At 35.2% G+C, this 25,124-nt stretch overlaps 1 protein-coding gene across 1 annotated transcript in view; it reads right to left on the bottom strand.

Moving 5' to 3' along the window:
• Window positions 1-18,840, bottom strand: part of LOC141830840 (mediator of RNA polymerase II transcription subunit 33A-like) — a 54,583-nt gene extending 35,743 nt beyond the window's left edge. Inside the window, exons 1-7 of the mRNA XM_074718285.1 lie at window positions 18,542-18,840; window positions 18,305-18,415; window positions 13,324-13,656; window positions 8,487-8,800; window positions 8,296-8,387; window positions 7,835-8,198; window positions 2,903-3,110 (exon numbers count right to left, since the gene is read on the bottom strand). Coding sequence (XP_074574386.1) covers window positions 2,903-3,110; window positions 7,835-8,198; window positions 8,296-8,387; window positions 8,487-8,800; window positions 13,324-13,656; window positions 18,305-18,415; window positions 18,542-18,825 — 1,706 coding nt within the window. The 5' untranslated portion in view covers window positions 18,826-18,840. The remainder of the gene's footprint in view (window positions 1-2,902; window positions 3,111-7,834; window positions 8,199-8,295; window positions 8,388-8,486; window positions 8,801-13,323; window positions 13,657-18,304; window positions 18,416-18,541) is intronic.
• Between the last annotated feature and the right edge of the window lie 6,284 nt (window positions 18,841-25,124).

The following is a 25,124-nucleotide window of genomic DNA, read 5'->3' as shown; positions in this document are numbered from 1 at the left end:
GCACTATCCAGTGCAAACATGCCATGATATTGGCCATCAACCAGCCATTGCAACCAAAATAAAACTAAAGTTACTGCAGGCGTTTTAACAAAAAACACAGTAGCAATTCAGGGTACGACTAAAACATCCCATCTCTTCTGGTTTATATATATATATATATATATATATTTTTTTTTTTGTTCCCATCTCAATTTGAAATCACGGATTTGTTCCCATCTCAATTTGAAATCGTGAGAGATACCTTCCTTGAGAACACCATGTCAATTGTCGAAATAGCTGTGACCTACACTTGCCAACAAAGCCTCCTATTGGTTCAATAGTATCCCAAGTGATCCAATGCAACCATGGATTTTGATGTTTGAGCAAAAAGTTTAAGTTAGGCCTCGACTTGTGATTTGATATGTGTCTAACTGTGCAAGGATTTAGTAAATGCACACATGGAGATAATTTGGCACGACCAAAGTCGTAATCATCTGATGGCTCAAGGTCTATGGAGATTAGAGAATGGTGGCATGGGGCATCCAAAGGGCCAAAGGATTAGATGCCTTGAAGTTCAACTGTGATTGGGAAGCAAACTACAAAGGCGAAGTGTGAAGAATGGCGCAAGAAAAGAGTTGAGGGCTTAGTGCATCCAATGGGTGCAAAGCTTGATGAGAAATGACTAAGAGGTAACTACGTAGGTTAAGAGTGAGAACGACGCAAGGAGAAAGTCAAGGACTCAGTGCATCCGAAGGATGAAAAGCTAGACGAGTGATGGTCTTGTAGGCAAAGACTTATAGTGACCTCAGAGTATAAAACAAATGTACTCAAGTGAGGATAGAAAGCAAGGTTCAACTTAGACGAACTTGGTCGCTCAATAGTTTATAGTCAACATACCATTCGATTGATAGCTGAGTAGAATGAGAAGCCAACTCACACAACGAACAAATGGTTTGTTCTAGAGACCAATCGATTGGTAACAGCCAATTGACAATGTCTATGAGCAATCAACTAGTGGAGTCTAGATGAAGTAGTCACCAAAGGAAACAATGGCCATACATACAAGGGAAACAGTCCAAGTTAATCAAGATGCTAATGATTAGTCGACAAATGCTAAAGGAAGATGACTTCAACAAGCCATAATGGATGGATCGAATATGAGTTAAGTGGATCAGTCGACTAATGGGTGTCATCACCACGAGATTGTCTCAATAAAAGAATTCGAGGAAGAGACTATTTTAAGGGTCTCAAAGAGACACAAATCATACAATAATAGAACATATTCATGCCAATATTTTATGATTTTATTTATGCTTTCTTGTTAACCCTAACCACTCTGGTGTAACCCTCTTGTGCTAACCTTAAACAACTTATTAGAGGATTCGCTTGTGTTTTTTATTTTTGATTTCCGCTGTTAACCTTATATGACCTTGCGAAGCAAGAGTAGTTTGAATTTTTATTTGCAAGTAAACAGATGATATTCACCCCCTCCTCTAGCATGTTTGGTCATCTATGTATCCATATATCTCTCTGTGCTCAGCACCTCCAAGTCGTCATCCTCCTCTACTTGTTAGGGATCACCCCGTCAATAAAGTCACATTCTCCTTGCTACTATTGCCACTATGGTCTACCAGAATTGCCACAAGTTGCACTTGTCAATGAAGCATCCTAGTCTACTCTTCTCTAGGCAAACTCCTATCACTACTACTAGGGTTCCCTCCTCACCAAAGGCATATCCTCGATGCCCTACTGCTGCTAGTGTTTTGCCCTTCAAACTCTTTTGTGCGACTCTTCCACAAGGTGATTGTCATCCTAACAAGTTGCACTTGTTCCTTTACCTAATTTTTTCGTAATTTACATTAATATTTATTGTTGTTGAGCCTTATTTTATTAATGTATTCATATTGCCCCCTTATGTCTATTTTACATATTTGTACTAACTTTCCCTACTTTCCCCATATTATCTTTTGAAGTTTTAGGTAGTTTAACCTGGGGCTGCTTCGCCTTGTGGCTGGCCAACCCTTTTAAAAGGAGATAGGTGGACTAGTGGACCATCTAAGTGGTCTAAGGAACAATTCTTTATAATTTATTAGTTTATTTGATATTATTAATTATTTATATTTTAATATTATAGTATCTCAACAATATTTTATTTTCTAAATCACAAAGTAAAACATAAAATATTTTTCTTGTTTAGTGTGTATTTAGTGTTTTCTTATTAGTTACAACTTGGTTATATTAATTGTAAACTTATTTTAATGGATTAACTATATTCATTAACATTAATTATTAAATTTACTTCTCTTTCCTATTTAATATTATTTTAATACCAACCACCTAGGCCTCCTCCTAGGGGCTGACTTTCTATCCTATCTACTAAAACCGCCTTTTAATACTTTGGTTGTCCCCAATTTTAGGTTGCTTAACAAGTGGATTGTGCTAGATTCTTGTGACAATTATTGCTTTTCAATCAAGCTAATTTTCTAGCTTTGATATTGCTCTAAATCACGCTGAAAGAAGTCTGTTATTTGGCAAATTGACTTCAAGTGGGGTATGGCATGCATAGCAACTGCCCAAACAAAGCCACCTGATAGTCCTACTTGGAGGAATATATTTTTGTAGAGTTTAAAGAATAGTTTTTTACAAAAATTACTTTCTTGGTGGAAAGGTAACAATATAAAGTTCAAAGATTTCTGACTACTTTCTAAATGAAGGCCTGTAACAACTAGTTTGTTTTGCAAAAGAACAAATAATAATCATAATTTCAAACATATGATTTATTGATGCCTAAAATATTTAGCACCCAAGAATTGCTAATTCGAGTCAATACTCCATACCTGAACTAGAAACTTAAAGATGTCATACTAGATTAACTAATTATTATCAATGACCAAATCATCTGATAATTATTTTCTCAGCCTACCTTGATGCGGGAGTCATCATGAGGGAGCTTTTCAAAGAACCAGTGAGTGGAGCCCCTTCAAGGAAGGTTGACCAAGGAGAGTCTTGAAATGAAGTTGAATCTTTTGATAATGCAGATGGAACAACATAACCAGGCCAGAAGTATGCAGATGTATCAATCAGATTCCTTGAGATACAGGCATCAACTATTAGATGCAACATGTTCCCAACTGGAAAGGGCAAACCATCAGGGACAAAATTATGACTGGTCAGAAGTTGGGTGACAGACAATAAGAGGAAGAAAAGAAAGAAAGCAATACACCAAGAAAACAAGCATGGCATCAAAAGACATTCTTGCTAAAAGATGAGATTTAGATTTTGAAAGTGATGTGCAACTAAATTCTGTAAATGCATCTAAAATAAGATCAGTGTTATTAAAAGCACTAGATGCTTCTGCATGCCAAGGCCCTGTGTTGGCCTAAGCTAAAGCAAATGAAGGTACTTATCAGCAAAAAGAAAACAAATGTGGAACTAAATACGACCACTGACACACAAAATAGAAATACCATTACATATTATAATAAAAATAGGACTAAGTTATCTTTCAATCAAGTATATATAGGATCGGGTTATACTGGCAAACTAGAAATTTTTCACAGATGAACATGGTGCGCACACTGTTCTAATAGTGGTCAGTAATGTTAAGATAAAATATGTAAAAAAAAAATTGTTAATACAAAATCTCAAGGGACGGAAGAATAGCAGGAGATGCAATCAAATTGAAAGCAAGTTTGCATGAGGTTTCTGCTAGGTTGGATTTTGGAATTGCGAATCCTTGTACTATAAAACAGTAAATTCTTGTACTATAAAACCTGGTGTCATCTATTTGCTAGGATCTCCTATCCAAGGATGTGGGTGCAAGCAAACACTGGTCAATGCATATAACTATGGTTCTTTGTAATTTTTAAAATTTCTTTTTTCCTTCTATTTTCCTATACTTCAAAGTTCACTCTTAAGAGAGTGATCCAGACAGAACAAAGACTTGTTGGCAAAAGCTACTAAGGTTCAAAATCTCAGTCATACCGAAATTTTGATCCATAGCGAATGATTTTAATCATTTTTAGTGCATAATGCTAGGATTGGTGTTGAAGAAGGAAGGAGATAAAGCATATTGCATGGTTTAAAATCATATATCATGCTGGGTTAAATGATTAAAATATATTATTTTGGTAAATTATCATTTGATATCACTCAATGTTTCATTCCTTTATTTCATCTCCTTCCTCCTTCAACCTTAGGATCGGTAATCTGTCAGCAACACTATACATTAGAGTGCATAATGCCAGGAGGGGTAATGGATTGGTGTTGAAGAAGGAAGGAGATAAAGCATAGAAAGGAAACATTATCTATACTAAGCATGGTTTAAAATCATATATCATGCTGGATTAAATGATTGAAATATATTATTTTGGTAAATTATCAAAATTTGATATCATTCAGCATGGACAATGTCTCAATCCTTTGTTTCATCTCCTTCCTCCTTCAACCTTCAATCTATCAGCAACACTATACATCAGAGTATCAACATTGTAGGATCGTTGAGAGCTTAGGAGGGGTAAATAGCGCTTTCGTAGCATTTTCGAATTTCGTAAAGTACTCGTAAATCCTTGCGATCAGAGAAATATCGAATGCAGTGGAAAAATAAAAGACACAAAGAAAGAGCACACAAATATTTACTTGGTTCACAGCCACAGGCTGCTACTCCAAGGCCCACAATCAAATAATCATTTTCGACGGGCAATCAACTATATAACTCCCCTCTTACGAAAGGGAGTTAGCGATTACAAAATATAGGATCGGTAACAACGATACCGACCTAATGAAATTAAGTACAAAATGAAATTACCGAAAGAGTGAAGATATCAAATTCTGGTGCAACTCTTCGACGTTACGACAACGCTCCTAGTTGATGCTTCGCGTGCAAACGATCGTCACTTGAGTGTAGAATGATGCTTCAAGGGCTCTCCCTCGAGACTCTTTTATTAGGGTATCCAAGAGTCTGGAATCCTTTCCAGGTGCCTCCACGCTGTCCGCCGATCCACCATCGACGTTGCTGACGTGGAGGTTTCGGATAAACCTTGACTCCATAACGCCTTATCTAGATCCGGGATGCCTGGAACCACTCCGGGCGCCTGGAAGCTGAGGTATCCCGATCACTGGGACTCTGCCACCTCACTACTTCATTGGTCACCATCCAGTCACCTGGAATCCAAATAAGGGCTCCGGAGGCGTCGCCCGAGCCCGGCGATGCCACCGGCAGTGCCGCCGGGGCCAGGCGACGCCATGAAGGCGCCGCCGGGGCCAAGCGACACCACCGGAGGCGCCGCGCAAGCCCGACGACGCCTCCGCGCGTCTGCCACCTCACTATTTCATTAGCCACATTCCGCTGACGTCCAGTCGCCTGGAACCCATCTGGGTGCCTGGAGTCCGATCGCCTAAATCCAGATAAGGGCGCTCGAAACACAAAGTTTCAACCCCTCCTTTTCTGCATTACAAGTTAGCACAAAAGCAAAATATAACAGGAAAATTAAACAGTTTAACAACTGTTTTGGTCTTGACTTTGGATTTTCAGTAAAATCCTAGATCACACCGACACCTATTGTTCCCCCTTACCGGAAACACGCCCGCACCCACTTTACTTGGAAGAATTTACTTGTTACCAATCAAGTCCTCCAGACTTGTTGAACTTCTGTTTAGCCTCGATCCTCGGCCCCCAGGATTTCCACTGCTAGACATCAGGTCCACCTGACCAGTCTAGACTTCCACTGCTAGACATTTGGTCCACCTGACCTGCCTAGAGTTCCACCTGGTGCACTTGATCTGCCAAGTATTCCTGACTAGTTCTCCAGACCAGGACTTCCCACCTAACCTTCCAAGTTAGGTATGTCTAGCCTCTAGTTAGGACTTCCACTGCCTAATCTCCACTAGGACTTCTACTGCCTAGTTTCCATTAGGACTTGCCTGTGCCTAACCTTAACTAGGATTTTCCTGTGCTACTTGCACACTTAGATTAGCTCATCAGTAAACATCACACACTTAACTTAAATCTTTTGCCATGATCAAAATCAAAATTTAATCATCTAGTGCTCCCTGCACCAACAAGCACAATACTGAAATAGTATTTTTTTCAACCAAAAAGAAACTATGACATGACTTGAGATTTTGAACTTTGATACCGAGTGGTATTGAGTTTCAATAATTTACCGGAATAATACATTTCGACAAGGGCTGAGCATTCGGTTAAAACCGAACCGAACCGAACCGAATAAATTGAAAATCGAATAAACCGATTTTTTTCAAACCAACCGAACCGATCGAATTTTTCAATAAAAATCAAACAAACCGAACCGATATTTTATCGGTTAATTCGGTTAAAAATCGAATTAACAGAATTAACCAAATTTTTTTAATATTATGAAAATTTTACTAATTAATTAGGGATTTATAAATTTATTTACTTAAAATTTATAAATTATTTTTTCTAATTTGAATAATTCAATTTATTCAGTTTATTCGGTTTAACCGAATAAGGAATTTTAAAATCGAAACCGAACTAAATTAACTGAATTAATCGATTTTTTAAGAAAAAATAACTGAAATTCTGAAATAACCGAACCAAATTTTTTAATTCGGTCGATTCGGTCAGTTTAACCGAATTTTTGCTCACTTCTAATTTCAACTATTTTAACTGGCATGGTATGAGATTTCAAACCATAAAAGTTACAACCTAAAGAGTTTTGCCAATTTCAAGGGTTTATATAAAGCAAGTCAAGATCCTAAGCACCAAACCCATCCACAAAAAAACATGCTCTTTGGCCTCATCACACCTCTTTGGGCACCTAGGCAAAGCACACAAGTACCTAGCCAAGCATGGGCACTTTTTAACACAATGGTATGTTATGTTTGAAACATGCGTGAGAACTATTACAACAACAATTAAGTCTTTAACCAACTAAGTGGGGGTCGGCTATATGAATCCTCCTATGTTATTGGACTCGATCCTCTATTATATCATTATTTATATTTAAATAAATTTTATCTTATTTTATCGTTGTTAATCAAGTCTTCTATGGTCTCCCTCTTTCTCGAGTAATATACATATTTGTCATGGTCTCACATAGTCTAACTGGAATATTTATTGATTGCCTAAATACATATGCATATCATCTTAAATGTATTTCTTAAAGTTTTCCCTCAATAGACACAACCCTAACTTTCTGTGTAATGGTTCCATTTCTTATCATAACCCAAAATTCAACACCATGTAACATAGCAAATCTAACCACCATTTTATAAAACTTTCATTTAAATTTTAGAGATATCTTACAATCATAAAGAACATCTAACACTCTCTTCCATTTCAATTATCATATTTGTATCTTATGTAAAACATCTCTATCAACCATTTCATCCTTTTGAAAAAACAAATCTAAATACTTAAAACTCTCAGTTATAGATAATTCATTATCTCCTAACTTAACAAATTGTCATGTTATCTACTACTATTAAACTTAAATTTCAAATTCTGTCACGTTTCCCGCTAAGAATTGAATTTAGTATTTACTCTTTTTGTTCATGTCTTATCGACCAAAACAATACATATGCAAAAAACATACACAATGTTATTATGTCTTGGATGTGTTCAGTGAGTTCATCCATGACTAATGTAAAGAGATATAGACTTAAACTAATCCTTGATGTGGTAAATTTAAAATGAAACTACCATGTCCAATGAGTTCATCCTTAAGTTTGAAATGAAACTAAAAGGGCACAACACCATGTGGTAATCAAACAAAAGCCAATAAGTAAATCCAGAATTTGTTCCTATGATGTGACATCAATTCTTGTAATTCGTATGATAACATTTTGAAATTTTTCTTTAAGGCAAACATACCTGCTTTTATAGAAGTATCATTACGCCCAACATTTTGGTTGTTATTCCCAGCCTTGAAATTAGAAACAAAGATGGCTGCTTTTGTAGCAGCATTATTAGCTGCATTGACAACTGATGGAGGAGGTGAGAGAAGTGCTGAAAATTGTCCCAGAGTCTTAAGGGAAGATATCAATCCATGTCTTCTAGAAGCAAAGTTATTCCCTTCATGTCCATGTGGGCTACTTCTCAAAGGACTATTGCTGACAGGAATAGGTGTATCATGATCATCCTTGACAACCGAAAGGATAGCCAAAGGGACAAGTGAAAGTAGCATGCAAAGTCGTGCATCTAGGTGTGGGACTGGCCCTTCCTGGGGTTCACGATCCTAATGTTGACAAGGATAATGTAAGGTTTCAAATGTACTTGTTTAATTAAATTTCTGTGAAGTAAAGATGTGAAGAAATTAAAAAAATTCGCCTAACTCGTTGCACAAGTCGAAGAGCTGAAACCCAAAGAGCTTGAAACGTCGCTTGCCAGCTTGCCTGATTAATTACTTGGAGTGTTTTGGTTAATTCTGTTTAAAAAATGGAATGTAAGTGAACTTATGAAAGCATGAATGCATAATGAAAAAAAAAATAACATAAGGCCAATTGAAGGGGGGAAAAAGTAATACCTGTAAGAACCTCAACAGAAGATATAGCATATAGATGCTTCCCATCCATTGCAGTCTCCATGAATACATCAACAGGAATCCAACAGGCATCCCTTCCAGCTCCAAAACTGTTGCAAGAATTCAAGCTACATGGCCCAGGATAGGCAAGAGCTCCAAGAAGCTGATGCTTATTTTGGAGCTCCCTACTCATCGCCTTCTTTATATTCATGAACAACTTATCCAACACGTTACTTATTGATGACAACTTGTCTGACTTTGATCTATTGGATTCAACAGTTTGTAGTCTCTGAAGTAGACCATTGAACTTCTCAGGCCTGTGTTTGGAAGAAAATACCAAGTCAAAGAAATATCCATAAAATAGTTCGTTGTTTTAATCAGTTAAAAAAAAGCAAATTAACAAATCCTGATGAATCATCTGTTTTACAAGAATCACATGTCAGATTTCACTTCAATAGACTCCCTCAAATATCATACTTAAGCACTCTAATGGTGGGTGTTTGGTTCATGAAATGGAATTGGCAAGGAACAGAAGAGTTATTCCTAAGAAATGGAATAGGCCAAGAATAACAATAGAATAGAACTTAATTTGGTTCAGCAGATTCAATAGATTGTTCATCCACATTTCTATGCTTGATATGTATAATAAATAAGTAGCAGCTAACGTATACCTTAGTTTGGTTTGGTGTGCTCAATCCGCCTGATTCGCTCAGTCTAGTTGACATGCCTGACCCACCGATCTGCAATGCTTAGCTAGCGACCTAACTTGAGTGACTTGCCTAATTCACTAATGCATTCGGCTTGTCAATCCACTTAGCCTAACCAATCTACCCAACCCATTCACTCCGCCTAGCCCATTTGATTGGCTTAGCCCATCCAAAAAGTACCAGATGACTGATTTCTCTTCAAGTAAATTCCTAAAAGTATCATTCTTAGTCACTCTTTGACCTTGTCTACCTGAAATAACGGAAACTGGAATCAAAAGAAAAACATAAAGGATGGAAGGAGTTTAACTTTTCTTTCCTTTGGTTATTTGGAAAGGCATAAAGATATTTTAAAATTATTTTCCCTTTGTTTGCTTGGAAAAAAAAGGCTTGGTTGTTATTGTTGTTGTTGCTTGGGAAAAATAAATTAGAAGGATGAAATCATAAATTGGTGCAAGGACATGAATATCCTCCATTTGAGAGTAACTTACCAAAAAGAATGATATATTGATCTTTTGGGTGCAAAGTGTGTTTTTTTTGTCTCCATATCCACCCACATTTTGGAAAAAGCATATCTAACAAAAAACAAAGGTCCCTTTTCCACCCTTAATTTCCTTCTTTATACATGTCCATTGCAGTAAACTAAGGATTGAACTTTAACTCAATTTTTCATCTTCACTGCTTCCTTCCATCTAACTTTCCTTCAACATAAGCAAAATCTAATGGTGTGTTTGGTTCATAAAATAGAATTGACAAAAAAAATTGAATAGTTATTTTGGGGGAATAAAGTAGATTAAAAATGAAATAGGAATATAGATTTCTTAGTTTGATTCATACAACAGAAAGATGGTTCATTCACATTCCTATGGTTTATAAGAATGTTACAAGTAAGAATTGTCTCAACAATGCTAAAATATCCTATGAGTATATTTCATCGAGACCACTTGATTCACCCAAGCTCAATATGATCAATTCACTTAGGGTACCTAACTCATCCGATCCACACAAACCACCATTCTCACCCGATCTACCCCAAGGGCTAGTCCACTTGGCTCTCCTAATTTACTCAACCAATCATGCTCACCTAGCCACACTAACAATCCCATCAGCTTAGTCTACTTGCTAGCCCCTCATTTTGTGGCCCTACTTGATTTGCTTTTTCTCGCCTAGCCACATAATAGACTATCCCATTTGCCTAATTTGCTTGCCTAGTCTGCTTGCCTAACCTTAATCTTATGGCCCTACTTGGTTTTCTTTCTCGCTTTGTGCATTTGACTAATTTGGATTGTCCAATCCATTTCTGATATGCTCCTCAACCAAGCCATCACAACCCGACTTATTCAGTGATTTGCTCAGTCAACATCAATTTAATCCATCCGAGTTGCTCGACATGTTCGACTTAGACTACCTAGTCAACTTGGCCTGCACAGACTACACAACCCTACACATTCATCTCACTCAACCCACTTATCCCACTCAACCTATTAAGCCTATCTAGCCTAACCAAACCGAATCTGCTTGGTGAGCAGCCAACCCAACCCACTCAACATGTTTACTCAACCAATTCAATCTATCTGATAGCCATATTTGTTTGTCACAAAATGCACTGCCCCCTCAACCCGTTTGGCCAATTAGGAATATGTATTCCTTGGAAAATGGAATAAAGGAGAAATGGAATAGAGTAGAAATAGATATTATTTGGATGATGTAAGGAATAAAGATGAAGAATTATTATTTCATTAGAATAGAATAACTATTCCTGGAAATGGGACATTATTATAATAGTTATTTTATTTGTATTTAATCATGACTAACCAATCTTAAAAAAGAAGCTCTAATATAAACCACAAGAATGAGAAAGCCCTCAGTGTGGATAGGACGTAAAGAAGACGAACTGACTTAAGACAACTGTGATTGGTAAAAAAAGAGAAATTAAATTGCAACAAAAGATAGTAATCGAGTAGGAGTCCAACTTCTTTTTCATGTATTTTACCATTAAAGAGACTACATTATGGAATATTTTGTCCTTGACAGTTAGAGTAACATATTACACAAGGAAAAGAATGAATGAAGATGTGAAAAATCACTATCAGAAATCACAAACAAAAAAAATGGACATGGTATGCAAAGCAAGTCAATTCTAGAAATATTGATTAAACAGAAGTTTGTTCCTAATCATCAACATGTAGCAGAATCAATAATCAGGTCTTCTTTGAAAAGAGAATAGACAGAGTTATTATCACCCTTCCTACAAGTCTCCAACAAAAGTAATGACATCAAATATCATAGAAGTCATTTTCATTATAGCCCAAATGGCACATCCTTTTTTCTCCCCAATATGGACATCACAAGAAGTATCCCATTGAGCTATAAAGAAAATATCAAATCCACAATAATTTAAACCACAAATCATGGTTTAAAATCTCGAGCCGTATCGGCATTTTCGATCTATGACTAGAATGATACAGTTTCCATATCATATTATACCATGTCAATATGATTTCAGTATTTTTTAAATATAAAATATATTAACTAAAAATAGAATATTTAACATAAATATTTATAAAATAAAAAATATATAAAAATTTTAAAAAATAAAAAATAGAGATAAATAAATAAATAATTTATTATATATTTTTAAAATTAAAATAAATAAAATACATAATTAGATAATTTTATTAGGGTTTAATTAAACCTCTTTAGATTATCCTTATCATAGTTAAGAGTTGATTAAGATAATCAATTTAAATTTTAATTAAAACCCTTTGCCCACTCACGCGACCACGGGAGTCGCGTGATTCCTCCGCAATATAATTTTAAATATAAAATATAATAATTAAAAAATATATTTCAAAAAGAAAAAAAAGAAAAAGAATTTTTAAAAAAGAAAAAAATATGGGGATAAATAAATAAATATTTTATTATATATTTTTAAAAATTAAAATAAATAAAAATATAGTTAATTAGATAATTTTGTGCGCCCCTTCGGCACGGCCGCTGGGGTGGCACGACCCCTCCAACATGGCCGCTGGGTCACCCTGATGCAACTGCGAGGGTTGCACGGTCCCTCTGGCAAGACCACGGGGTGCGACCCCTTCGACACAGCCACGGGGTTCACCCGAGTCTTCTGCGACGAAGTGGGGATCGCGTGACCCTTCGCGACTGGCACTGGGCCTAGTGTCGAGTTGTGTTGGTGTCGATCGGTAGGCGGAACACAATGTTTCATCTGTTTCGACCAGCTTAACATGATATTTTAATACATGCCACAAATTCAAAGGCCATGCAATAAAAATTTAATGGAAAACAATAGGCAATAACCAAGTCAATAAAGTAAAATTTGACCTTAGTGGTGTATTAATGATTCAATTACAATATAAATGTGAGTTAAACATTTAATATACCTTTTTTAAATATTTTTTCAAGGGAAATATCATCATTAAACATGTCACAATCATGGTTTAAAATCTCGTGACGTACCGAGCAACACAGGAGAAACTTATTGTTCTGCCTATCAGCCGGCACAACCCTGAGAGGCCTTGCAGTCGTGCGAGGCGCTGAGCTTTTTGTCAATTAAAATAATAATAAATTTTTTTGGCTGCTGAGGTTTTTTTCAATTTTAAAAATTTTCCTTTATTTTTTTAACTATTAATTTTTTTAAATGATTTCTTTCCCCTCTTAATTCTTTCTCCTTCCTCTCCATATTTTAATTTTTTTATTTCTTTCATCCTTAAACACATGAAAAAAAAAATCTTTGTGATTTTTTTCTTATTCCTTTCCTCCCTAAATACATGGGGAAAAAATTTAACTTTAAATTGATTAAAATAATTTTAATTTAAACCTACTTGATCTTAATCATTATGTCTATTATATGTAATTTCAGTTAATCCTAAATTGACTTTTACTCAATCTTAATTTAAAATATTAGTTTAACCTAAAGTAAGTATTTATAGTAATCAAATATTATAATAAATATTTTTTAATTAATATATTTTATATTTAAAAAATTATTAAAACCGTATAGGCATGACACAATATGATACCAAAACCGTATCATTCCGGTCATAAATCAAAACTCTGATACGGCTCAAAATTTTAAACCATGGTCACAATTAAACAACAAATGATATCATACATACATGTTGATGTAGACGAGGCGAAGGAAGACTTTGGCTCTTCTATTTGAAGAAATTTTTTCAGCCACTTCAACTGCCATTAATGCATTACTTTGATGCAAATATTCACGATGTTCATTCCTCCTCTCATTTAAATTTGTTGTCATGTCTATCTCCATTAGTTGATTTCCTCCATTAGCATATGCACTACCAAGAAGTCCACAATCTTCAATTGTACAATCAATCAAATTTGTGATGACAATCATGATGAACAAAACAATTGCATGTCCAACATCCATCTCTTGAACCCCATATGTATCAGAAAGTCGTAGAGCATCATCAACAGATTTTATAATCCTGCAAAATGGACAGTAATGCAAAGGATTAAATCATAACGTTTAAAATCTCATTCTATATTCAAGAGCAAGACTTTATTTAAGCAAATAAGGCACATGTACCAATATGGATCGCCCGAGTTGCATCAATATCAACAACGACAAATTCAATTTTTTTCCAAGAAATGAGCAATCTCAGAGAGACTAAGGAAAAATTAAAAAATAAAAAAGTTAACTAGAAATTAGTTAGTTTACATTAAAAATTGATGAAATCGAAATTGAATCTGAAAATAGATGAAATTGAGTTAAAACATGATTGATCTAGTCTTTCTATTAATCTTTTCACGAACTCACAAGGAAGAAAGTGTATTTGTCACCCTCTTAAATTTCTTAGCCTTCTTACATCATGAGATTCACTATCAATCAAGGATCATCCGTTCAACTTAGCCATCGTTAAAATAGATGGCTCACCCAACTTCCTCTCACACACTATCAACTGAGTGAAGTTATTATGGACTGAAAGAGAATACAATAATTTCTCTAGCTTAACATAATCCAAAATTTTCACTCCATTTAACTAAAAATCAATTAAAATTCAGTTAAGGGTAAGTCGGGGAACCAGATTAAACTATGTAATATTGAATATTACATGACAACACTTTCATTGAAAAAAATAACAATCTTTGGTTATTGAGTAATCAATAGTAGAAATATAATTCTAATAATGATGATAGTCTATTTTTATTATTTATTAATTTCATATAAATAAATATGCCATTATTTGTATATTGCATTATTAATAATTGGATATGTAATGGCATACAATAGGCATTCACATTTGTTGTATTATATATGAAATAATCTACTAATTTTAATTTCACTGATTCTGCTAATTCGATACAACTGATTCTTGGATTATTTTTTTAATTATCTGATTTTTTATTGGAACACAAAAATAACTAAGTACTGCAAACAATGGTATTTATTCTAGAATAATGATTATTAATGTGGTTCCAGTCAAGGACCATCAATTTCATGATTAAGATTTCAACATTGTTAGTTATAAACCCTGATAAGCAACAGCCCTTTCACCATCAAAGGTAGATTGATTATGATAAAAGGGCAGGTACCAAGAGAAATGAAATATGCAGGTATCTCAAAGAGGAAATGCTTGAAACCTTTTTTACTACCCTGTTATGTTTGCAGCTCTGGATACGATAGACTGATAGGATTCAGTGTTTCAAGAAAATTAATTAGAGTCACTAGAAAATGTGGAAAAGTTGATTAAAGAACAAGCGTACACCAACAACTAATAGAATGGCAAAATAAGCCAAGGTTGTTAAAAGAATACCTACAGATCTTATATCTGGACAAGCTAAATCAATATTAATAACCAATAGTGGGCCAGAAGAAAACTAAAGAAAAATTTACCTATAACAAGAAAAAAGATCCAAGTGATTGAATATTTGCTAAACATGTTCTTTCAAATAAGGTTTAAAATCTTGAGGCTGGAGTTTCAGTCTCTTACAAAATTGATACAGTGTCAAGATGTATCGATACAGTTCGAATGCTTAAATGAGTTAGTATTTACAAAATTAACTTTATTTAGTATAAGTTGTAATTTTTAATTAACTATTTTATTAATACATGTTTTTTTTTTATTTATATTTGTTCATTAATTTGATGGCCTTGGTCATAGAGTTAAAGATCCTTGCAACCAACCAATTAAGTTTTAAATTTTAACTTTAGTCACTTGTAAGTTATATCCTTCTTTCATTTTTTATAAGGATTTATTAGAATGTTGGAAGAGGAACAAGAAAATGGGGTGTTCCCTAGTTCTCTATAAACTAAGGCATATTTATATTTTGCTTTCAAATTTGCATCATTGAAACAATTCCAAATTTAAAGGCCCAAATGCCTTCATTGTTGAAAGTGTAAAGCAATATAAAAAGGTCAGAACAGAAGTTTCAAGATGAACAATATTATATTTGGGATTTAAATTAGATTTATAATTTTGTAATTAAACTTATTTAATTTGGTAAGTACCAAATTTATAAAAGAAATGAAAACGTGAAAGTAAACAAAGTCTTAATCAATTTAATCAAGATTTTTTATTTAATTGGAAGATTCAAGATTTTTTTCGATAAAATTAAATTTGAATTTAAAAATTGTTTATACCATCTAAACATAGTTTTTTAAAAAAAACAACTTTAATCAAATTCAATTAGTACACACTTCTTGCAATCATGTATCTTTAATGATATATGAATTAAAAATAATGAAAAAATATGCAAATTATTTCCTCAACTTAATCAAAGTGATTATTCCTCGGCACTCAAACCAAAGCCAAGAGAAGAAATTGAGGAGAAGAAGAAGCTCAAGATGACCTCATCAAAGCCGAGTTTTTTTGTCACTTATTCTCATGATCTCTCTGGGTCTCTCCCAATATCATAAAGAAAGAGGATCCTCTTTCATATTAGAGATCAACCCTTATCATATTTAAATTTTATATCTGAAATTATTTTTAAAATTTTATCTATATATGATATTCTACTTCAATTATACTTAATTAGGTTAGTAGAAGTTTTGGAAGATTAAGAGCTATTTAATTTCCTTCCTCTCTTTTCGTGTACTCTCTTCGCTCTTCCTCTCCTCAATTCCTCTACCTTATTCACTGTGAGTTGCCCATTGAACATGTGGCATTCGCCAACAAACCCTTGATCCCCTTATCCTTCAACAACCTTTCTCCCTCCTTTAGCCCCTCAATTTCTGCAGTGCGCAACTGCCATTGCTTGGGATAGCTAGGAGAGCTCCAATTCATCTTGTATGTGGATATACAGACAAAATGCTAAATTTGACCTATGCCAACTGGCACAGCTCGACACATAAATCCCTACTTTCAAAGAGTAGTATAACTCTGTGATGGGAAAATATCTTTATAACCAACATAAACTAATTAGACTAACAGCTTGTTCTTGCTATATTTATTTGGATAGACAATGATCAAAACTATTACAAGATTTATACCACTTCAAACACTTCAGGGATTCAATATAAGAAATAAATAACAATTGTTGTAAAGACATTTTATGAAGGAAAGTGGTAAAAGAAGCAGTGTAACATGTCGACAAGAAGTTGACATGAAAGAATCTAACTCTCTACTGCTCTCTAAACTTTTGGAATGCAACATTAGAAACAACTCACAACTTTTTAAAAGGATTTTTTGGAGAGAGGTTAAAGAAGAATGCATGAGGTGAATCAACAAGAATGGATTCTTTGAAATCAGCAAGAGTAATATTGTAAATCAGCGCAGTTAATAGTCTATGTGAGGAGATTAAGAAATGAACCAACAAACTAAAGCAATGAACACACGAGTATTAAGCAAAAAAAAAAAAAATACTTCAAACTTGGAATTTGATAATCATATATGATGATCAAGTGGTTCAAACAAAGTGCTTCACACTAGTGGTGGCAATCTATGTTAAGTTAATCACGTCGCAAGTGGGTCATATCATTTGTGTCAATAAATAATATATAAGTAATTACATAAAAAAACAAGTTACATATTACTTAAGATTATAATTAGAATTTCTAAGTAAAGTGATATGGCATAAAAATTATTATATGTCACTCACTTACATATTTAAGTTGTATTGTTCACTTCCAAATTTTGCCTCTATTAATCATATTTTGGTCAAACCGAATCCAACTATGAATTGTGACCAATATTGTCAACCCCGCCTCATACTACAGCAACTCATTTGATCAATTGAGATTTTGATGGAAGAGAAGTAATATTTTCTATTCAAAATGTAGAAGAGGCCACAAACATGCATAAACAGAGAGCTTTGCTATGACAGACTTCAATAACAATGATGATGATGATGATAAATAATAATAATAATAATATTAAAACCCTCCCAAAGAGGTGTGGAGGACGTGAGAAGAAAAAATTACAGCAGCATGCTTCCTATCAGGAGCCATTTTTTTAGTTGAAAACTCTTTTTTTCCTTACATGACCCCTATCATCAATCCTAAGATATTGCAATTCGTGTTTCCTCAACCTTCTATATACAGGAGAACGCAACCTTGAACAACTGAAAATCCTTTTCTAGTGCACCACTTGGCGGAGCCCCTGAGTAGCATCAGACTCTGTGGGACCTAAAGCAGGAAAAAAACAATAGATTGTATATCACATTTTATGTGCATAGATTAATAATCTGCCCTACAAACTTGCAAAGTGAGGGTACATTCATATATAGTCATGTTGCATATGTGCTACCACACGAACTACTAGTATGGTGGTGATAGATGATTGGGGACACTGCCAAAAAATTCTTAAGCTAATCCCTTCAGATCCAATTATCTTTCACTGTAAAGCACTCTTCACTCTAGCCCGTTAATGCATTATGAGTGAAATTTTTCTGATTCATAAAACCTTACATACAAGCATCAAAGGAAAGAATAACTAATCTAGAAACTAATAATAGATCACACAGAAAAAAAAAGAACAAAAAAATATAGAGTTCATGAGGCTTACAGAGTTTGCTGCCTCACCTTCTATGATATTTTCCAACAAGCTTAAACTTGCATAAATAGTGTGATTGGCCATAGTACAAGAAAACAAAAAGTTTTCTACATAACCAAGCAAAGAGGTGTCATAGACTCACTTGTCTCTGCAAAATCCGGCCTCAACCGAAAGCGAAGAGAGAGCATAACGGTTCATGAGTTCAAGATAAAGCCGGTAGGCCTCCGGTTGCGCCTGTCGATGAAGAATCACCCTGAATTCATAGAGAAGCGACAAAAACAAGAATTATGAGAGGGGTCTCGAAGAAAATGGAAAACGTATGAGCAAGGAAAAGAAGTGAATATCTACTTTCAGAGGGGAGGTTAGTTCGCGTGCTTGCCTAGGTGTGAGGAGGGCGAGGGCGTGGATGGGGGAGACCAAGCGGGACGCCATGGCCTGATCGAGCAACTTCCACAGTTCCGGTGTGTTGTTGGCGAAGCAGAGATTGGAGACCAAGACGTGGGCGAGCTCGACGTTGGGGAGGCCCAGGCCGCGTTCTTGCACGCACCGCGCCGCCTCCACGGCGCGCAACAGGGGCGGATCACCCCGATCCTCCGCTGCCTTCACGGCCGCCATGACCCTTCGATCCAGGTCCGTTCCGTCACCAACCTCCGCCACCTCCATCGCCGTCTCTCCTTTCTCTCCGCCGTCCGTCCCTGCTTATGCTTCTTCTGCGAGCGAGAGGGAGAGAGAAGTAAAGGTGATAATCTCCTGCGATCTGGACCGTCGGATCGCTGTCCCAGCCGAAGCTTTGACTCCGCCATGGGCCCACAAAAATGCATCTGTTAGCCGCCTGGGAGAGTTAACAAAAGTGGAGTCATCCTTGTCACAACAAATTCCTGTCACAAATTTGTCACAATAAATCTAGACCGTTAGATTTTAAAATAGAAGATTAAATCCAAATCATCACAATCACCCATTCAATCTACGGCCTAGATTTAATCTTAACTTTAAAATCGAACGGTCCAGATTTGTTGTGATAAATTTATGACAGGAATTTGTTGTGACAAGAAGCTTTATTTTTAATAACAAATTTCTGTCATAAATTTGTCACAACAAATCTGGACCGTTCGATTTTAAAGTTAAGATTAAATCTAGGTCGTAGATTGAATGGGTGATTGTGATGACTTGGATTTAATCTTCTATTTTAAAATCTAACGGTCCAAATTTGTTGTGACAAATTTGTGACAGGAATTTGTTGTGACAAAGATGACTCCTCAAAAAAAAATTGCTTGTCACAGACTCCCGTCACAACTTCAAATTTATGACGAAATTCTGCACCGCTAGATTTTCAAATTAAAATTAAATCTAGACCGTAGATTGAATGGGTGATTGTGATGACCTAGATTTAATTTTCTATTTTAAAATCGAACGGTCCAAATTTTCGTCATAAATTTATGATGAAAATCTATTACGACAAGGATCCCAACTGTAACAAAAATCAGTATTTTAGCCAAGATTCCCGTCGTCGCCGTCGCCCTTATTTTTAAATTTTTTTAGTAATTATCCTCTAAAGTGCCAACCAAGGCCTTTCAATTTTTTTTTCTTGACCCAAAATATGGAAAAAGCTTAGTGCCTTCCGCCTGAAAAACTCAAATCGTTTAAAAAATTAATTTTAGTAGCTCAAAAAAATTAAAACTAATATTTTTGACTAATATTAGTCAGTCAGTTATCCAATTGACTTATTAATCAATCTTAATTGACTCCTTAGTCAATTATAATTAATTTCAGTCAACTAGAACCCGACTATAAATATTCTGGTGATCAAATTTCACTTAAGTTGAGATCTATCCCCGCTTATGTTGACATCATTGATGTTGTTAAAGGGGATGAATAGCGATTCTCGATTTCGTATTCATTTTTAATCATTGTGTTCATTTTATTAGTATCCAATTGAAAGAATAGAATAAAACACAAGATAACGTCCTCCTCTGTTATAGTCAACTGCAGCTTCTCAATTTACTTCATCATAGATGATCGTGGGACTGACTGTGTGGGGTCACTGGAGTGTGGTGGATTCTACCTTTTTGCTAAAAAAATAAAACACAAGATAAAACACATGTACAATACACTAATTTAAGATGATTCAAAACCTTCAGTTGCTATTTTATGATCTATCATCTTAACAAAATTACCACTAGCTCTCTCTTTATCAGATACTTTATGATCCATATTTTGATGTATTATTTTACTCTCATATTTGACGTGTTAATCCTCTCATATGCTTAATTTCTTATTCATGTCATATTCCACGAGTAAGAATTTATTTTGAGCATTAATTCAAATCCTTTCTAACTCATAGCATTATGACTAAAATATGAATGTTGTCTTGTAGGGAAGCAATGGGGAGCATCAACTATATCCAAAAGTACTTCCAGAGGAAAACACGACTTGGTTGTGTCCCTTACTATCTCATGCTGACACTTGATCGGAGACTCTCCACAATGGGCAACACGCCATGGTCGTGCCCCCTATCACGGTCATGGCACGGTGTGACACTAATTCACTTAAGCAACTAATTTTCTCTTAGAGGTGCATTCTATTAAGCCATCATTCTAGATATAAAGCTTCTCCCTACTCTCCACCACATGCGACTCACAAAGGAGGAGAGGCAAATGGGAATTCCCTCCATCAGGGATGGAGCCAGGAAAATCATTTGGAGGGGGCGAAATTTTTTTTAGATAATCAATTACCAAAACAAGTAATATAGTAATTAATATAAATACACGAAAAAATAATTTTTTTTATTTAGATACATATATTCAATAAAAAAGACAATGATGTCTTAACCTACTACAATAAAAATCATAATAACTTATAAAAAAATAAGAGCAATAATTACAATTTTAAAATTTTCAATTCTTCATCCATGTTGTGTAATAATAAAACCTGCAAAAATATTTAAAAAATAATACTTTATTCAATATAATATAATTAGTAAGATAAAAATAGATATAAAAATTATTATTTATCAATTATTTAATATGTTTATCCATTTTAAGTTGTACTCAATGTTTTTTCATAATTTGAAATTCAACATTGAAAGTTTGAGCGATCTCTTTTTCAATTTTCTTTTTCAATGTAAATGAGTAATGAACTAATCAAAAAATCAACTTCCATTTTATTTCACAATCAAGTTCTGACAATCTTCATAGATTTTCATACACGTTTCGTCGTTATCGCAGAAATTGGAAGAGTCAAAATAAGTCTAATCAATGGATCCACAATATAGTAATTCTCTTTCTTTCTTTTCTTTGACAATAATTGACATAATTCTGAAAGTGTTGACACATTCTGAAAATACTAATTATGCCGAATATCAATCTCAAAAAGCTTTAACTAATACTTTATATGCAACTTTTCTTAACTTGTAAAATCATCAGGATAAAACTTTTCAACAAGTTTGCAAATGTAATTGATATTAAAGGATTTGTATCCATCTCTTGGATCCAAAGCTGAGCTGAACCGGAGTAATTCTATTGTATTTTCATCAAATTAATAATTCATCTCTTGTAATATTGAATCTATGGTGTGTGCTAGTGAACATATGAATTCGATAATGATGCTCTAAGATAACATTTTATTTACTCAGTCACCCTCTACCTGATCGACGCTTGCATGTCTGGTACATCTATCTCATGTTTATCACAAAAACTATTCATCTGGTCAAATAATTAATCACATCTATTCTCTCTAAATTTCTAAATAAGTTCTTTTGTATTACCAACTACAACAATATCATTTATAATATCTTAAGACTTGTATTGTAGAATTTGACAAAGATTATCAACTCAAGAACAAAATGCAATATAAACACAAATTCAATAGCGTTACTGTTAATAATAGCCCTAGAGTCAATTATGTGATAATTGACTAGGGACTTTTGTATCATATTTTATTATTAATAGAAATAAAGATTTTTAATTATTATACTTACTTTATATTTGTGTCAAATAATTAAGTATAATAATGTCTTTGGGTAGCTAGTTCTAATCTGCATCATATCGATTATTCGAGTCAATAGTGAGATGATGTAGAAAACACAACTCTTAATCATTCCTAGTCAAACATTAATATTCAGGAACGATATTAATGTGTTGAGACTAGCATGTAGGTCAACTGGATGACTTGATCTCACAAGTCATGGATATGAGATATCGAATTGGTACATGGATATACATTAGAGAATATATACTGAATTGACCTGCCATGAGAAAGTTTCATGGATCGTTATATGAGTATCATAAACTTTCTCATGTGACTATTGATATAAATAGTCCTTTGACTTGAAGTCATCATAGTTCCCTACATAAGGAGTTATGTACTTTGGCGTCATCAAACATCACCCGTAATAGGGTGGGCTATAAAGGCGATCACTGGGTATATAATAAATTATACGGAGGGATATGAGTGATGTAGATGAGATCTATCTCTCCCATATGACGGGAGTGATATCTTAAGGCCTCTTGATAGAGTAGGACCACAAAATGCATGGTCATTCTTAATGAGTCAATATAAGATATTGAACTCATTTGCTTGAGTGAGTCTACTTTAGGATTAAGAAACATAAAGATTGATAAGAGAATGACATAATTTATACCTCATTGATCAATCTAGATATCGAGGATAGAAGGACATGGTCATACATTATCATAGTTACAAAGGTTGTGTCGAATTTCGACATTCTTGTCACTTGGGTAGCAATGATACATTGCTAGATGTCACTCATTACTTATGTTTTTTAAATGGATTTTAGAGACATTGCCAACGCTACGAGAACCTATTGGGTCATACACAAATAACATTTTATTTTGAAGATCGGTTCATTTTAGTTTGACTAAAGGAATAATTAAGCTCATTGGATGGTCAAGACTTGAGTTAGACTCAAGTTGATTGAATTTGAGTTAGACTCAAATTAAACTAAGTTGATGAATAAAGGTTGATTCATTATGCATGATTAATGTGGATTAATCATGCATTGAAGAATAGAAAGTTATCATGCATGATTAATAGGATTAATCATGCATTGATGAAAGAATACCAAAAGCTTAAAAACCTTTGGTATTCATGGCTTGGGTATAAAAAGAGTTTTTCTTCCCAAGAATCATGTTGGATGATCATCTTCTTCCCTCTTCTTTCTCTTGGCCGAAACTACACTAAGGGGTTGCTAGCACAATCCAAAATTTCTCCAAAAAGTGAGTATTAGTGTGAATACGCATAGAAGCACGGACACTTGAATGTGCAAAAGATCTGACAACCTTTGGCGAGCAGGATAAGCGAAGGGCACGCATCAAAGGTATACCATATCAGATAGGATTTTATTTTATAGATCTAAAATTTGTATGAGTTTTTTTTCGCATGGATCGCTAAAGGGATCCTTTTTCCGCTGTGAATTTTTATTTATCGCATAGGATACCCTACAAAAGGTGACTAGATGCTTGACAAAAAAAATCCCTGGAGAAGTAACCCTTGGATGGATAAGGCTAGTAGGTTAGACCTACAAGGTAAGACATAGATAAGCCTAGTAGGTCAGATAGACTATAGTTAAGACCTAAGGTACTTGCATGTTTGTTGTATACATGTCTTGCATGAACCTGGAGTTTAGAAGCAAAATTAAGGAAGCAGACAGAAGCAAATAGATGCAACTAAACTAGCCCCGAAGGGAACCAGAGACTACTCGAGGTGAACCAAGTCGAACCATCTCTGGGCGCCTGGATCATGTTCTAGGCGCCCAAATGGTCTAGGCGCCCTGGGTTGGTCCAGGCACCTGAACCAGGATAAGACTTGGCTGGATAAAGCCCGATGGCATCGGATCAAATTGGATCGAGTCAGGGCACCCAGAAAGGGATCCAGATGTTTGGAAAAGGCACTATAAGGCCTCAACTGTCGAATTGTCTTGGTGCAATACATGTATTTACACATTTCATAAATGTGCGTAGTAGAAATAAAATAAATAATGAATAAAAAATTATTTAAACACACGCAATATATGTAACAAATAACAGTGTACAAGTATGACTGGAAATTAAAAATTTTGGAATAACAAATTATTCAACGTGTACCTTATTGATGACGTTGAGCGAAGTTGGCATCAGTCGAGCGGTCCTTGTAAAAGTTCTGCCTGTTGGTGCAATCTTGCCCCAAGTGAATTGAATTTTAATGTTTGGCTAAAATGAGTTTAAGTTAGGCAATGTTAGTAATCTAACGTGTGTGAATTGAGTTCACAGGAAAGTCCAGGTTGGAAGACTTGGCAAATGGTGAAATCCTGGAGGCGCGGCCTCTTGGCAAATGATGAAGTCCTGGAGGCGCGGCCTCTTGGCAAAGGTGAAGTCTCAGAGGTGCGGCCTCTTGGCAAATGGTGAAGTCCCGGAGGCGTGGCCTCTTGGCAAAGGTGAAGTCCTGGAGGCGCGACCTCTTGGCAAAGGTGAAGTCTCGGAGACGCGACCTCTTGGCAAAGGGAGACTTAGCACGATGAAACTGAGGGAAACGTCTCAAGCAAGTGCAAGGAAGGGCACGAGGCTTGTGGAAGACGTTTGAAGGATTGCGTCAAGGCTAAGGGTTGAAGAAAAAGCTGAAAGGGGAGTTTCAGTTTGATCAGTCGACTGGTGGTTGATCAGAAGTACACACAAGCGAACTCAGGAGTATCAGTCGACTGGCACTGTAGCTGCAGTCGACTGGGGCCAAATAAAAAGTTCAGTCGAGTGAGCAGTCGACTGGAGCAGTCGACTGCTCGAGTGATCAGTCGACTGGTCGAGTGAGCAGTCGACTGGTCGAGTGAGCAGTCGACTGGTCGAGTGAGCAGTCGACTGCTACATGACCGTTAGAGCGACAACTGGCTGATTAAATGCAGATTAAATAGCCGTTGAAGCCCATCAGTTGACTGATGCCTTGGAGCAGTCGACTGATGTCAGGAAACTTATAAA

Source organism: Curcuma longa, chromosome 6 (genome assembly GCF_044706935.1).
Source record: "Curcuma longa cultivar G26 ecotype Majalengka, Jawa Barat chromosome 6, ITB_CL_G26_1.1, whole genome shotgun sequence".
In the NCBI taxonomy this organism is placed as follows: Eukaryota; Viridiplantae; Streptophyta; class Magnoliopsida; order Zingiberales; family Zingiberaceae; genus Curcuma; species Curcuma longa.
This window is presented reverse-complemented; position numbering and strand designations above follow the sequence as displayed.